Below are 15,378 nucleotides of genomic sequence, written 5' to 3'. Positions count from 1 at the left end.
AAAAAGAGGAAGGAAAAAAAGAAGGCAGCATGTTGTTTACAGCAGTGATTGGCCATGCAGCCTTCTCCCCTGCTTTCGCTCCTCGAAACAACGCCGCTTCACAATTCATTCTGTTCATTTGAACTCAACGTAGCAGGCTAGTGGGATTGTTACAAGTGGACGGCTCTCTTATAGACTCTTTGGAAAACTTTTTCAGTTTTGAGAAACAGTTCATAGTAGCCAGAAGTTCACTCTGTAAGGGATCGTTATAAGTGGGCTCGACTGCAACTTTAAATGCTTGCTTCACTCCTAACAGTTGTAATGTTATGTTGTAGGCTCTGTCAGTGAGACACTGTCAGAGCTGCTCAACAGTGTACGTATTGGTAGCTCTTGTGGGATATACGAAACAGTGATGCCGACAATATTTAAAAAAAATATATTTACCCTGAAAGCCATGGGCATGACTGAAATGAGTGGGGAAGACGAAACAGTAAGAGTACATGAACATAAGACAGCAATAATTAATAAAATCACACACAAATGGGCGACTAGTACAAGATTAGCAAAATCAGCAAGACTAGGGTGTACAAATACTGAGTAGTACTTATAGAATTGAATATTGAGCCGCATCAAGAAAAAAAGTAAATATAGAATGAAATACAGTTAAATCTCGATATAACGAACTTCAATATAACGAACTTCTCGATATAACGAGGTATTTAACTTTCCGTAACTTGTCCATAAAACGCCATCTAATTAGAACCTCAGTGTAACGAAGTGTGTTTGTATGCAATTTCAATATAAAGAAATTTCGCTTCTGCAGCAAAGGAATGCCGAGACGATAAATGGAAACTTCCATGGACATAGATGGTCAAATGATTGAATTACAAGTGGCTGCTTGCAAACACACCTCTCAAATCGCGCGTGGCACGACAAGAGTGACCGCCGAAGTGAAGCCTCAGCATGTTCCATATAAAGTCAAAGTGCGATAAGATCCTATCGTGCCCCGCGGACTTTGTGCTTTAGGTGTGAGTGAAAGTGTGCGAAGGTGAGAAAGAAAAATTATGGCTTCATACACAAGTGCCGCCTCCCCAAACGAGCAACGGGAAAGAAGGGGAGGGGAGCTAGCTATTGTCGCACGAATGCGTGAATGTCGTGCCAATGACAGTGCCGGTAGCGTGAATGTCATGGCCACTTGGTAAACTCGGTGGGGCCAGCGAGCAAGCGCCTTGCCGGCAAGGTATATGTAAACTGGTAGCGAAGCTTCCATAGAAGCCCACATGCCAAAAAAATGGTGGCCTATTGCAACCGTTGCCATCTACATATCGGGGGGACAACTAACAGAAAGTAAAAAATAAAGAAAGTGACGTAACAATTGGAAATGGCAGTGACGTCAAGATATTATGCTGCTTGGCGCGAATGTTTGAATTTCTTTAGCGTCTGGCATTTCAACCGGTATGCCAGCAGTTAGTTTTCTTTTGAGGCTGAGGTGAACTTGGTTGAGCTCACCTCAGCTGAAGCGTCAGCACGTCATTAAAGTATAGGAGTGGTGTATGTCTTAATGTGAACATACCGTATTTACTCAAATCTAACGTGCATTTTTTTTTCTCTCGATAAAACGGGTCCAAAAATAGCGTGCTTGTTAGAATCGAGTGCAACCCTAAATCTGCATTACCAAATCACCTTCAGCATTTAAAAATGGCCGCCTTGTAAGCACTTCGAGCCTAGCTGCCCTAGCTTCCTCCACGTGCTGCAGCACATGTGCTGTGGGAGATACGGACTCTTGGGACAAAGGAACGACAACACAGTAGTGCAAACAGTCACAAGGGCATTTATTGCACCTTTCATAGATCCATGCCTGCTAGCCGAGTGGCTATCCACAAAACATGCCGATGGGCGCGCGACAAATCTAGAATTCCGACTCACCGCGAGCGAGCGAATATGTTCGCCCCATGCTGGATCCCAACGCCTGGTCGTTCGCGTGTTCGGTCACGCCAACGGAGGCGCGCTCGAAGGCCGCCACGCGAGGCGGTCTCGCAGAAGCATGGGTCGCCGCGCGCGCGTGGGACGTCCACGCCGTGCGCCAGACCCGCCGGGAAAAAGGGTCGCTCCACCCGCGGCACGGCACGTCCGTGCTGCTTGCTGTCTCCAACCCAAGAGAGCGCGCCTTGTCTCTCCCGCCGAGGGTAACCCCGCAGCCGCGCAACACTAGCGCCATCTCTCGGACTGCGCCTGTACCACTCGGACCGCCGCGTGAGCGGCGAAGCCGCACTACAGGAGACGCGCTATGCGGGAAAAACATCAGGGGAGGCGCGAGGGTCGCGCAACCCCACAGTGCTTAGGCAATGCTTCCTTTGGCTTAGGTTAATGCACCATCCGTCTTCCTGTTTTCTGCGTTTGCTCTATCAGCATGTAAGTGCAGACTGCAAAGACATGCCGAGTTCATCACGATACCACAATTAAAAGGAAAGTGATCACGTGTGCGAAGACGGACGAAAATGGGGCCACATCACGGGCGTTCGGAGTTCCCTAAACTTGCGTGTGGGACTGGTGAAAACAGGAGAGGCGTTCTACACCGGCGGCTGCTAGGTACGATGCTGCCACGCGGCCCCTATCTTGAAAGGGATCTCCGACAGAGACAAGAGTCTATGCATCTAGGTGCACCATGCTGTGTTCTCGTCGCTTAGTTTGCGTTGAAGCAAGAAGCCGCACAAAGGTCAATTCCCTCGCTCCTGCTACCGCAATTCCTCACTCAAGAATTTTGATAAAGCATTTCTGTGGTCATTGAGTGAGACGTGTGGACGTGTTCATGTTTGCTTGTACGGGCGTGACACCATGCTTGTTAAGCATTAACATTTAAATGTTAACAATAAAATTTTTCTGAACAGATATCTTCTTGACGCCCTATATTACAGTATAGTGGCACCCACTTTAATTTTATGCCTTTTTCTGTAGAAACCATATCACTTGAAGACAACATATCTTTTTGTTTTGTTTTGCTGTGATCCACAAGTTTAGCCTTTTTTTTCTTGATAGAAGCAATTCAGAAATTCAAGACATCGATACCTTTGTTATACAGAAATTTTCAGCCTAAAAACAATTTTGCAAACAGCCTTTGTCATTGTAGAATCAAAATGATTGTTTTTCTGAAAATGCGAATCGGCCAAAAAGTGCCAACTAAAAAAAATTGAGATTTCATAACATGCTATTTTATTCTCTAGGCAACAGTGTTTAATCGAATGCCCCTGCTGCATAGGCTAGGGCTTCTCCTTCACCTCGATGCTGCTTAGCATCACTTGCTTCTGTTTTGTGATGCGTCTTCACATTTCCAGGCTTTTATGCATTGTAGACTTTGTGGTGGCCATAGTCCACCACATCACCCACCACCTGCCAATCACAAACAACTAAAAAAATTCATTATAATACAAAAATGACATGTGCCGACGATATGAAAACAAGGCTGGGCACAAAAACCTCACGCGTGGGGAAAATGAAATGGCACAAATTACATTTCTACCAATCCAAGTTTCAGTTTCGGTTTTTTCGGTTTTGCAAGCAAATCCGGGCTCACCGTGACCAATGACATGCCTTTCTTTTTTTCTCTCTTTTTGCGCATTTTTAAATACTTTCAACAGAAAGGTCTCTCATCACTTGAAAGTGGGAATAACAAACTTTCTAATCAGTTAATGGACTCAGGCTGCTTTCCCGCGCTCTACGGCCACATTTTAAAAACAGCGTTCGTACAGGCTTTCGGCCGGGAAAAAGGTAAAGCTAATTTGCTTCTTTTCTGTCGCATATATGGTAGCCGAATTTGGTGAGGGGTTTATTCATATATTTAGGAATCCCAAACAAACCAAATGTGAAAGTTTGCATTTCTTCTGAATATCATGACTTAACCCCACACTTTGCCGAATGTCTTAACTATGCAAAATGCAGCATTTAAAGAAAAAGTAACCATCATCATCACAAGTCATTGCTGGTCTAGATGGTGGCTTGTGTGCTAAACTGAAGTCATGGCAACCTTTCATCGGTGTATCTTCATTGCCTGAAGCATTTATTTGACATCACTGTTCTGAAATGCTTGACTTCCGATGCTGTGGAGTCCGTAACAAGCTTCAGACTAGACTCAGAAATCTTCCCGAGCCTTGGCCCCAAATTATTGCCTTGAGAATATGATGCAAATGCATGCGTTTGTAGTCCTTAGAATGAAATCAAGAGAACTCTATGCTTAGTGTTTGCTGCCTGCTTATCAAAAAGAATATCTCACACTCGTCAGTCTTTTCTTGTCACACCAGTTTGGGATTCTGAATTTGCTGTCAAAATTTGCAGCGGCACTTAGTTGATGCCACTGGCTGCCCTGAGCATGACTACTTACAGGCGTGTTGTATGGGACTTTAGCACCTCAAAAGTGTCCTTGTTGCTTACAATTACAGTTGCTACAAAAGTATTCTTATGTAATCTGCAGAGCTGAGACTGTAGTGCCATCTGGTGGGTCAAAGTGGAGCAGTTTAAGTGGACAAGCCTTTGTGGCAAAGTTAGCCCAACAGCCAAGTGCACCTATTGTGAGTGCACCATGTTTCCGAGCTGTTGGTTCATTGAGTGCGACATGTGTTTGTGCAGGCTGGCTTATTCTGTGACGCCACTGTGGAAACATCCTTACAGGAAACAGCTGATGGTGAGCTTTATCCCTGTGCGCTTCAATGTGTCTAGCCCCCCACCCCTCATCTCCTGGGTCTGGGCGCATAGTGTCATGTAGCATCTTTTTCAACTGAATGTTGGGTTATTTCACAAATGTACTTGGCAACACTCATTAACCTCTGGTGAAAATGTGCAGCGATTGAAGGAAGCAATGTCAAAGGATAAGCTGTTATAGCTGTCAGTGTTGGTAACGTTGTATTCTTTGTATCTGTTGAAGTTTCTAAGAGTATAAGTAGGAGGCATCACATCTTGTTCTAATTTCAAACAAAGGGTAACTATTTCTGGTGAACCATAAGCTCAGCTTTCAGTGCTGCATCGTGGCAGTAGCCTTTGACCTTGCTGTTTAGTTGAAAGGTCAAGAGGCTCTTCAGAAAAAAGTTCGAGGCAGTAGTATCCTTCCTGTGATCTCTATGTGAAGAACACCTTGCATTCATCCACATCTTTGTTCCAGAGGTTGTGGGGGTATGCTCTGCCACGCACAGTGCTTAGATCTAGCTGCACACAGTGTGTTTAATTGCACCTACGTTGGGTTCGGGTGAATAAGGCAACCAGTGGTGTGAACTCTAACAGTGGTTATTAGGAGGAAGCTTTAGCTTTGGTCCAACTCCGATTTGGCTTATTCAAATACATGTAAAACGCAGAAACGCTTTTCTGACATTACTCCTGGAGTAATTTTAATGAAATTTGTTACATTTAGAGAGAAAGTTAAATTCTAGTGACTGTTAAAAGTGGAATTTCAATTTAGACCCGAATTTTCTTTAACGGATTTTCAAGAATTTGAAAGTGTGAAAGAAATAGAAGCATGAAGTTAAAAAATTAATTGCTCTGCATTATGAACAGATATAGCGGTTCTGTAAATGGCATGCATTAGATCATTCAAAGCAGACAAATTCAATGTGTCAACTTATATCTTATGTGAATTCGTTACATCGTGTACAAGGGCTCTCCAAAAGCTGTATTTTCATATTACTAAGTTTTTTTAGATTCATGTGTAACATATCAATTTTGTCTGCTTTAGATGTACTATTAGATGCAATTCACAGAATTGTGATATCGTTTTTCATTGCTGACTTACTGAGTGGTAAACTTGATAGTTGCGTTTTCTGAAAAGTTGCGATTTTGCCAATATTTAATAAGGAATTTACAACATAAATCATAAATTTGAAACCAACAGTCACTAGACTTTAAGTTTTTCTGTTAAATGCAACAAACCTCGTCAAATTTGGTGCAGTGGTTGCCGAGAAAAATGAATTCTTCTTTTACATGTATTTAGATAGGAGCACCCGAGCTAAAGCTTCCTCTTAATGTGAAAGCATTATATGGCTCTTGAGGTGGAAAATCCGGCGTAGTTTGTGTGACCACCGATGGTCCAGAAAGGCTACGAACCCTTGACCTTTAGGGGAAGTCGAACCCACAACCTTTGGTGTTAATTAAGTCAAAGGGAATTAAGGTATAGTTAATTAAGGCACTTGAACCCACAGCCTTTGGTGTTAAGGTGAAGTTAATTAAGGCACAGTGAATTAAGGTAGAGTTAATAAAGGCACTTGAACCCACAACCTTTCTTGTGAGTCGAACCCTCGACCTTCGGTGGCATAATGCTTTGTGGCATAATGTCTAAGCATTGCGCAGTGGTCACAATGCTTTCGCATTCATCCAATAGGGATAACTAAGTGCTTCTTGAATTTTGCTTCAAGCAAAAAGTAACACTTGCAGAGGGAAGTCGACTCTGTACTAAGTAATAAATAGGCTTGCATCATTTCACGTGATACTCAGGCACCGAGGTCACTCACGGACTGCCGCAGGTATCCGTATCTAGCAGGTTTGAGGATGGGGCACCAGAGAGAGAGTCTCCCTTGGTGATGCTCTTCTATACCTTTGCGAGGGCGATTTCCTACTCGTGCATTGGATACCTCTCCCACGAGTCAGGGGGAGGGAACGGTGCACATGTCGCGAGGGAGAATCGAGAGAGCACATACTGTGGCTTTCCCATGTTCCTATCTCTACGTAAGAAGGATAGCTCCTTGCTGTAAAGGGCGATAGACGGTTTTGACACGCAGGTGTCACCAAACCTGTCAATCAATTCTGCTTCGATGACCTTGGGGGTTAACTGATTACGATTTTTGCTGACAATTGAACAAGCACTATGTACTGGTGTACACGTGACCGTTTTTGTGGCGTTTGCGGGATTACGTGTGCAATTTCTATAGTGTGCATCCAAAAAACCCCCCTCTCATTACTATGACATTGTGGCGATGCTCCCGAAGCCTGTCATTAAGACATTGTCTGCTCTGATCAACATAGTTCGACCCACAGTTCAAAGGAGCTATCCTTCTTGTGTAGAGATAGGAATTTTCTGCAACCGACCCACACATGCTGTGCTACAGAAGTTGCCATATATGTGGTCACTTTCTTCAAAATAAAACATTGTTGTAAGTCTGCACTCATGTGTCTTCTTAGCCTCTTCTCTGTCCTCGTCTTGTGTGCAAAAAGCTGCATTCAGTGGTGGAACAGCTGTGCCAATAGTGCCAAGGGCAGTCCTCTGTGTCATCTTGCTCCAAAACGGCAGTTTAGTCGAAAATTGTGTCTAGCCTGTGCTAGAGAAGCAGAAGAATGGAAGCTTCATTCCGTTCATGCTAGTAAAACTAGATGTAGTAAAACTAGTAAAGCTCTCTAGTGAAACTCGGAACCAAACTTAAAGGACGCAATCATCATCATCCCGACAGTCAACAGAGCAGCCAAAGCCATAGATATAGCTGATGCCATCAACCTGCTGTCATTTGCTGTTTTCACTCTTTTTTTACATTTCTCTCCAGTGGAGATTCCAATGTACTGCTGCAGTGTTGATCTGTTTGTGCAGCAGTTTTGTTTTACTCGAACTAGCATGGCACAGAGCTCACTCAAGGAGGCTGTTGAATTGAAAAGAAGCCTCGGATAAAGTCTGATTGGACATTGCTTAGCATAATTGTTGATGGTGCCACTTTAGAAATTTCCTTTAATGTACATAAATCCCCTCTAAATTCCTTCACAACAGCTGGCCCATAATTTGATATTAGCATGGATGGTCCTTGCAACCCTGCACAACCTGATGTGCATCTACTGTGGTTGTAATTTAAAGAGCTTTCATATGATTCAGTGTGCAGTTATGCAGGAGAGATTTTACATGTTAGAAGTAAAGGAACCTCAGAACGTCTTCATTGTAACTTTGAGTCACACACATCCTTTAGGCTGTGTTTTTGCTTACATGTCCTTGTTCCAATGTTAAGCACGAAATGCTTTTAGCTCCCATTGTGGGTGATCTACGAGGGACCTTGAGCCAAAATCCAGAGCCGTTATCTGGGCACTCAAGACGAGAATGGAGCGAGTATGAAACAAGAACATCCAGGAATTGTTGTAAGAACAAAATGAGATCATCCAGGCAACCAATCAAAACATTAGAATATGTGGTCTCTGGCCCCCAAGACCACATTACATACACTAGTTACTGCCCAAACAATTTGCAAAAAAAAAAAAAAAAAATATTGCTTCCAATTTCTTCCTAGTGTTTGCTCATAATATCACTCAAGCTGTTACTTCTAGTATGCTGAAGTTCAGTTTGCGATTTCTAATAGCGATGTTCAAAAGGCAAGTACAGGGTACCATACACCTGATTATCATATTTTGGTGCTGAGATGAAGATTGCTTGCATTCTTTTCAATGCCAGCAGTCTGTGAATTACGTGGCGCGGGCTTTGTGTCTCCTCGAGAGATGGTGCCACTCTGCGTGACCAAGCCGGCAGCATCAGGTGTGCCGCGGATGGTTGTTTGGGCCAAGAGGAGACTTACAACGAGGTTCAGTTCAAAACAGGTATATTTCGGGTCAGTAAGCTCTCAGGCCTGTGTCGCGTTGGGGCCACATACGTTTCCACATCACTCTTCACTTCAGGGAGGTTGCCATCACAAAAGCTTAAGCCGAGCAGGTGCAGCCCAGTGAAAGTAGAGGTAGGAAGCGTTTTCCGGAAACTGATCGCTTGGTGAATTATACGCCAGAGCAGAAGACTGCTTGACTGTGCCGAGAATGCCAGGATTATGTGGCCGTTCGCCAAGGGGACAACACCGCCACAGACCGAGGCCCACCTACCTAAGGCTGCACATTTGCAGCCGACCACTTCCACCTGACAAGAAAAAAAAGTAGCAAAAGACGCTGAGCGTGCTGCACTGTTTGAAGAAAAAAAGCGGTTGAAGGCGGCGGAACCACAGGCAGCAAAAGACGCCATGTGGACGCAATTGTTTCCTGTCACTGTCTGTGACAGGAAACAGTTGCGTACATATGGACCAGTGCACAGTATGGTGTGATGCGGTGGGGTGTGCCGTTGCGAACATGCACTATTGGTGCCGAGGACATAGCATGGCGCCGTCTGGCAGAATCTCTCCGTGACGTGGAAAACGTCATCACATGATACCGATTGCAAAGTATTCGACGTCTCCAGTGGCTCAGCTCATTCAGCCACCGTTGTTTTCGTGTTGCAAGCGTTGAATGTGTGCATCTTAGCTGCACAACAACCTGGTGTGCAGGCCAACAAAGGTACTTAGCCAGCTGACGTACGCCATCGTCCGCTCTCGTCTGAGTGTGTGCACGCGGTGCCACGGACAACGAGCGTGAAGAGCGTGACTCGTACATATGGGAGCTGTTGTGAAATTTACCTAGTAATCTACAACTCGAAGCACTCACCCATCTCGTGTATATTTATGTTTACTGAGACAAGCATGATTGGGCGCACCTATTTCTTGCTTTTATATACGCGGTGCACGGCCGAGAGGCAAGATTTCAATTTGCAATGGTTGCCATACATGACATCAACGCTTTGCCCTAGTTTTGAGCATGTAATTAAATTTCTGATGCATATGATGCTTTGATATGGGTTATTAAGTTCGCATGACCTTTAATAAAGGTAGCCATATGCGCTTTTGGCGCAATAACAGTACTGTTCGCAGCATTCGCCATGGCGAGTGCGCCGTGCTACTTTTGCCAGAATTATCGCAGGACGATGATTTATCGTTGATATATTTTAATAAGTGGAAGTTCAAATGATTATATTTTTTGTGTCCTCAATCTGTGCTTCTTCTATTTGCGCTTCTGTACGCAGGGTATTTTCACTGATGTAATATCAAGTGAGCACGCTGTAAGCCCAGTGTACATCGCTTGCTCGACTCTTAATTACGATCACCATATTTCATATGCAGCGACTCTGACGGTCTCCAGCATCAACCAATTCGTTGACCAGCAGTTTAACACATCACGACTGCTAACAGAAGGAGAGGCAGTGTGTGAGGCTGACCACATTCGAATATGCAGCGCAATGGAACAGCATGAGGACAAATTCTGCCTAATTAGATCATTACTAGTCTTAACTAATGAATTTCTAAAATATTATAGCTTGATTAGAAGCATCAATGAGAAAATTGTAGAGCAACATAAAGAACTGCCGATACAGCTTTCTGTTGCTCAATACATGCTACATAAAAGCGTTTTTCAGAGCGCAAAAGAAGCCCGTGAATACAGTACACGCAAAGTGCCTTGAGCAGTCAGTCCTGTGGCAATTTCGCATAATTTTGTGGAGTGATGGTGTTATAGTCCTTGGACTTTACACAGAACTTCATAGTAACTGCGACGGCTGAAATGCGCTTGGATTGTCCGTATAATTGCTCTTGCAATAAAAACTTTACGTAATGAAATCACACTGAGCACTTCACAAAGGCTAGCAAATCATCAGGTTCCACATTGCACGTTGTGCGTAAGTGAGCCGTAAATCAGCCGCGAGGTTATCTCCAGCCCCCGGTTCCGGCGAAGCGCGGTGTGTTTTGGACGGTCCAAGGGCCGGTCAGGAAGGTTCTGTGATGGCACTGCTCCAGTAACAAGGCACCGTCTTTTCCAGCCTGGCACGATTAAACGTTGTAAATTCTAATACGTACTACAGTCCCGGAAAGTTCCACACCGTACTAGCCAAACATTTTAGCTCCAACTCCGTATGCAAAATCTTCTTCACAGAAGTGCTTGCTATACACGTGCTAATGAATGGTGGGCTGCTTCCCCATTCTCAGCTTTATCAACCGTGCATCGTGCTGCTGCTTGGTTTTCGGGTACGCATGAAAACTCGCACTGGGCTCCGTCGAATACGTTCGGCACAGCGGAACCTAGCAGTAAACCATGCTGAAACAATAAACGAAATTACTGCCTTTGCGATGAAAGACAGCGAGCAATGCTGGCAGCAGCAAAGGCGAGTCATGTGATGTCGTTTACTATGTCACAGCAATAGCAGCGCCGGTTTCTCCTGTGGTGGCCCTCGAGGCCAATAACCATTTTAAGATAGTTGGCTAGCATCATCTCCAACCAGTCTGCTTTGCCTGTAGCCATTTCATGCTTACATCTACTCTCGATTACGGGAGAGCCAGCAGTTCTTCAAAATTTTTTTCCTCGCTTGCTTGAAGTGCGGCAAATGTTTGTTGCAAGTTAAAATGATAGAAGTGGCTTTATACCTCGATATATGCATAGGGAAAACCATTCTATTAAAAATTATTGAAAATAGTTAGGTAATTTTATCTCGAATGCTGCTGCTATATGTATTGATTATTTGAGTTACTATTGAGACCATATGGTGCATAGATGCACATTCGACACTGAACCAGATAAGCTTTTTGCCTACGCCATAATCTCCTAACAAAAGTTCAAATGGCTGTTCCATCACTGGATGCTTCAAACACTTTTGTACGTCAGCAGAAAATGGGTCATTTCAGCTGAGCTGCGGCAATACTTATTTTATTGTCAGCATTAGACATTTTTAAAGGTATTGGTGACAGGCCTCTATTACAGCTTTTGTCCAAACTAGTTCTTTTTTTTTTTTTCAGTGATTGGGCATAGGATCACATATTAGGGTTAGTCTGGCGGTCGTGGAAACCGACATCAGGTCCAAGAGCGACCTGTCAGCGACCACCTCTTCCTATTTTGTACATTTACTGGACAGGACGGCGAAAGCACACATGTAGGCAAAAAGCTCCAAACTGAATTTGCACGATTCAGCACACTACGGCAGCATTGCACAATTGCATGCTGTCAAGGTTGCACGCACTGTATCTGCACTTGCCGATGGTACACAACACACATTGGGTAGCATGACAACCAATAGAAAAATACCCCTTCCGTCTCAACCAATTGCGGTACTTGAAGTGTATATTATTTCAATGAAGCACAATGAGGCAAAATAAGTCAATTTTTTATACCACTGGCATTGTGAAGGGCAACAAAACTTCTTGTCTTTTTCCAGACTGCTCAATTATTAGGACGTTTGCGGCCTCTTGCCAGTCTAAAAGTTGGTCAGCAACTGTATTCATCATCAAATTTTACACACTATGCGGAAATGTTGCAATTAGAGGTGGGAGTCTTAATGCAGGGATAAGCCCATGACATGAGGCAGGGGATTCTGTAGCATGCCATTGTAGAAGTTGGACGAAGCTGATATCAGCTGTGCTTGATATCTCTGCTGGTAAAAGCAAGACTGACTTCCCTTTTTACCCCACAATAAGCTGCGTGACGTGGAGTTTGTCTTTGTGTCAAGACTCCCACCTACGAATATGAAATTAGCCTGAGCCAAATTTAATGATGAATAACTGGGAACAAAAGTCCTCCAAAGAATCAAACAACATCTTCAAATAAGATCATATTAAAATTAAACATACCATGAATCACGAAAAATTTAAAAACAAGGTTTTGTTATAAATTTTGCCAATTCTACAATTTCGCAGCAAATGTGTTTGACAAGACACACAAACCACCTAAGCAAGCAACTACAGTTGTCTTCCATCAATTCAACCCTGATAGACCGACGAAACTGATCAAATTATCTGGTGGGTTGAATTAAACAAGATGCATAAAAACACCAAAACACACCGCTGATCCATATGACAGTATTTGCCTGATTCTAATGCGCCTCCAAAACAAACGTGCATCTCCATGTTCTATGTGTCCAAAATATAAAACTAATGTATAAATGTTATTAGAGCTCTTAAGCAAAGTATAAATCTAACGCGCAGCGATCTTTTTTTGGCAAGGAAAACTGTTGTACAATGGCAGCTGGTTTCCTAAAGTAATCTTAACTGCACGAAGAAAGGACAAAAAAAGGCTCGATTTTTGTTAATCACGACCATATGAGGCCAACAGGCAATGAAGCTGAGGAAAGCGTAGGGTTAATAAGCTGTGGTTGAAATTGAAATGTACAAAATCATGAGGAAAAGGGAAAGTGGACGAAACGATAACTTGTCGCTGGGTGGAGACGAACCCACAACCTCTGCATTGAGTGTGCGTTGCACTACCAATTGTGCTACGGTGACAGCCATCAGTCCATCCACTAAATTGGGTATTTATGTGTACTAGATCTAGCCGTGGGCGTGTTAGCCATAGCCTGAGGCAGATGTGGAACACCCTTTATTTCTTTGCCTGGTATAGTGAAGGCGGTTTTGGTTTCCTGCAAAATAGCACCGCTCAGGCAACTCATTTTTCTTTAGAGAAAAATAAGGAGGTGCTCATTGGAATCGGGTGAATACCGTAATCAGATAATGTGAGCTATGGTTATTGCTTGAAACTCTTCCTATGGCAGGCCGAAAATAGGTGTTTTTGATGAGAGGTCTTATGATGTGTGTTCAATGCATTCACTGTCCCCTAAGCTCCGTGGAGACAGATGCTGCCACTGAAGGGGTCGCTATCAGGGTTACCATAGGTCAATAAAACCCATTGCTAGGCTAGTTGGTACACGATTAATCAGCAGAATGGTGGCGCAGCAAAGGACGAGGGATGGCACAAGCAAAACACACAGGCACACTATATGTACGTGCGCCTTTCTATGTTGCTTTTTGTCATACTTCGTCTTTTGCTGTGCCATAATTCCGGCAATTGTACTTTGTTTCAGACATCATGTGCAACGCTGTAGAAACTATACAAAAAGTTTGGCCATGCAAATTTATCACTCCGCGCGTTCCGTCAATGCTTTGCTGCGGATGAGCAGGGTTTGCTCACACGAGCACGCACGTGTTGCTGGTGTGACAGGCCGAAAATAAAAATTAAAAAGAAGAGGAAAAGAAAAACAACGAAGAGAAAATTTATGTAAGATGCACTAGCGGCTGTATAGAACGGTTTGTTTGTTTCTAAGGATTAAAACTTTTTTCATCAGATACGTACTGAGCCTATACGAAGAACAGTTTGGCACAATTGCAGTTACTGCAATAAGTCTCTCGGTCCTCACCTGATGCCTGAAGTGCAGTATAGTCACCATACTCAGGTCAGGTGCATGTGTGCTAACTGGTCAAGTTCGAATTATCCGGCGGAAGGTAATTTTAGGATAGAAATAAAGAAAAATTGGGCCCATAGAAGTGCATGGCTGCCAGCTGGGATCAAATTAACTGGAGTCGAATTAACCAAAGTGTGCTGTATTTTTGTTGCTAGTGTAACATTTCTATCAATATTACTGGTAAGTGTAATATGAAAGGACCTGTATAATTTGTAGATAAACTTAGGTTGTGTGATGATCCCATGAGAATAAAGAAATTAAAAATTACCAGTTCTATTAAGAAGGTAAGGGGACACCCATTACATAAGCCTTGGCTGTATTATCAACACATCTTTTGTTTCATGGAGTGCTTCATCTAAAAGATAAGTTTATAGTGGTAGGATTATGGTGAAAGTTCTCAAAGGCCTCCGAAGTCTATAGATAGCATATTCGAGTGCTTCCGTGGTTTTCTGAGCCACTTGAGTGCTTTTTAAGCAGCGGTGATATCGTTTTTAAAGTTTAAGGTAATGAGCAAGCAACCACTTAATGCTTTGAAATGGCTTGCCTACTAGAAAGGCTTTGTATAATATGCTTTGGTTTCATAAACCTGTTCTGGAAGCTCATTTTACTGCTCCTAAATGCACTTTTTGCAGCTCCAAATCCTGCTCCAATGTAGCACGGGGGAGTAACATCACTGTGTCTGTATAGAGCACGTTGGTGCTTGCTAGTGGTTTTATGAGCGCTGGAACAGAGGAGATTATTAAAAGAATGTGAAATGTTTCAGTTTAAGTACCAGGACGTGAGCAGGCACCTCCGGCGTCTGGGCCAACAGCTGCGCAAAGTTGAGGTCTCATTTCCCGAGGACCCCAACGGCCTGCCCTGCCCCGTGCGTCCCGTGCTACCCTCGGTGAGCACCTGTGAGCCCACATTGAGCGAAAAGCGGGACGGCACTGTCACGCATGCCTGCCACTTGCACGGCACATTTAAATGCGCCTAGTATGTGTGCTGTGAGAACATCTTTATGCAGCGTGCATTCTATGTCTAATCGTGAACCCATGCCCGTGGCCATGCACAAGAAATAAATAAAAAATAAATCCTGTGGTTGGCGTTTGATCAGGACATATGTCCTTTGGTGTCATTTGCTAAACCACGCCTCTTAGTAGTCTCATCGATGTGCTTTCTCCAAAGAACACGTTCTTGCTGCATGACATAATGCGATGGCAGAACACCACAGCCACTGAGCCACCATGGCAGAGAGCAGATCTATTGGCTTGCGTACAGACTAGTGGCAAGAGCTAAAAGAAGCATGCCATGTGAACACTCTGGATCTAGGGGTCCTAGTGCTCTAGATGCTGTAAAAATCATATACGAGCCAGTTAGTTGCCTTGTAATGTTGATGACATCTCGTG

General features: G+C 43.7%; 1 protein-coding gene across 2 annotated transcripts in view; it reads left to right on the top strand.

Moving 5' to 3' along the window:
• The window catches only part of LOC126539905 (tRNA (uracil-5-)-methyltransferase homolog B-like), an 87,407-nt gene that overhangs the window by 8,466 nt on the left and 63,563 nt on the right, over positions 1-15,378 (top strand). For both annotated transcript variants that reach the window (XM_050186723.3, XM_055075700.2), the window contains exons 3-4: positions 4,600-4,654; positions 14,754-14,876. In XM_050186723.3, coding sequence (XP_050042680.1) covers positions 4,600-4,654; positions 14,754-14,876 — 178 coding nt within the window. The remainder of the gene's footprint in view (positions 1-4,599; positions 4,655-14,753; positions 14,877-15,378) is intronic.

The sequence above is a fragment of the Dermacentor andersoni genome, chromosome 2, assembly GCF_023375885.2.
Source record: "Dermacentor andersoni chromosome 2, qqDerAnde1_hic_scaffold, whole genome shotgun sequence".
NCBI lineage: Eukaryota > Metazoa > Arthropoda > Arachnida > Ixodida > Ixodidae > Dermacentor > Dermacentor andersoni.
The sequence above is the reverse complement of the archived record's forward strand: the minus strand, read 5'-3'. Positions and strand labels throughout refer to the sequence as shown.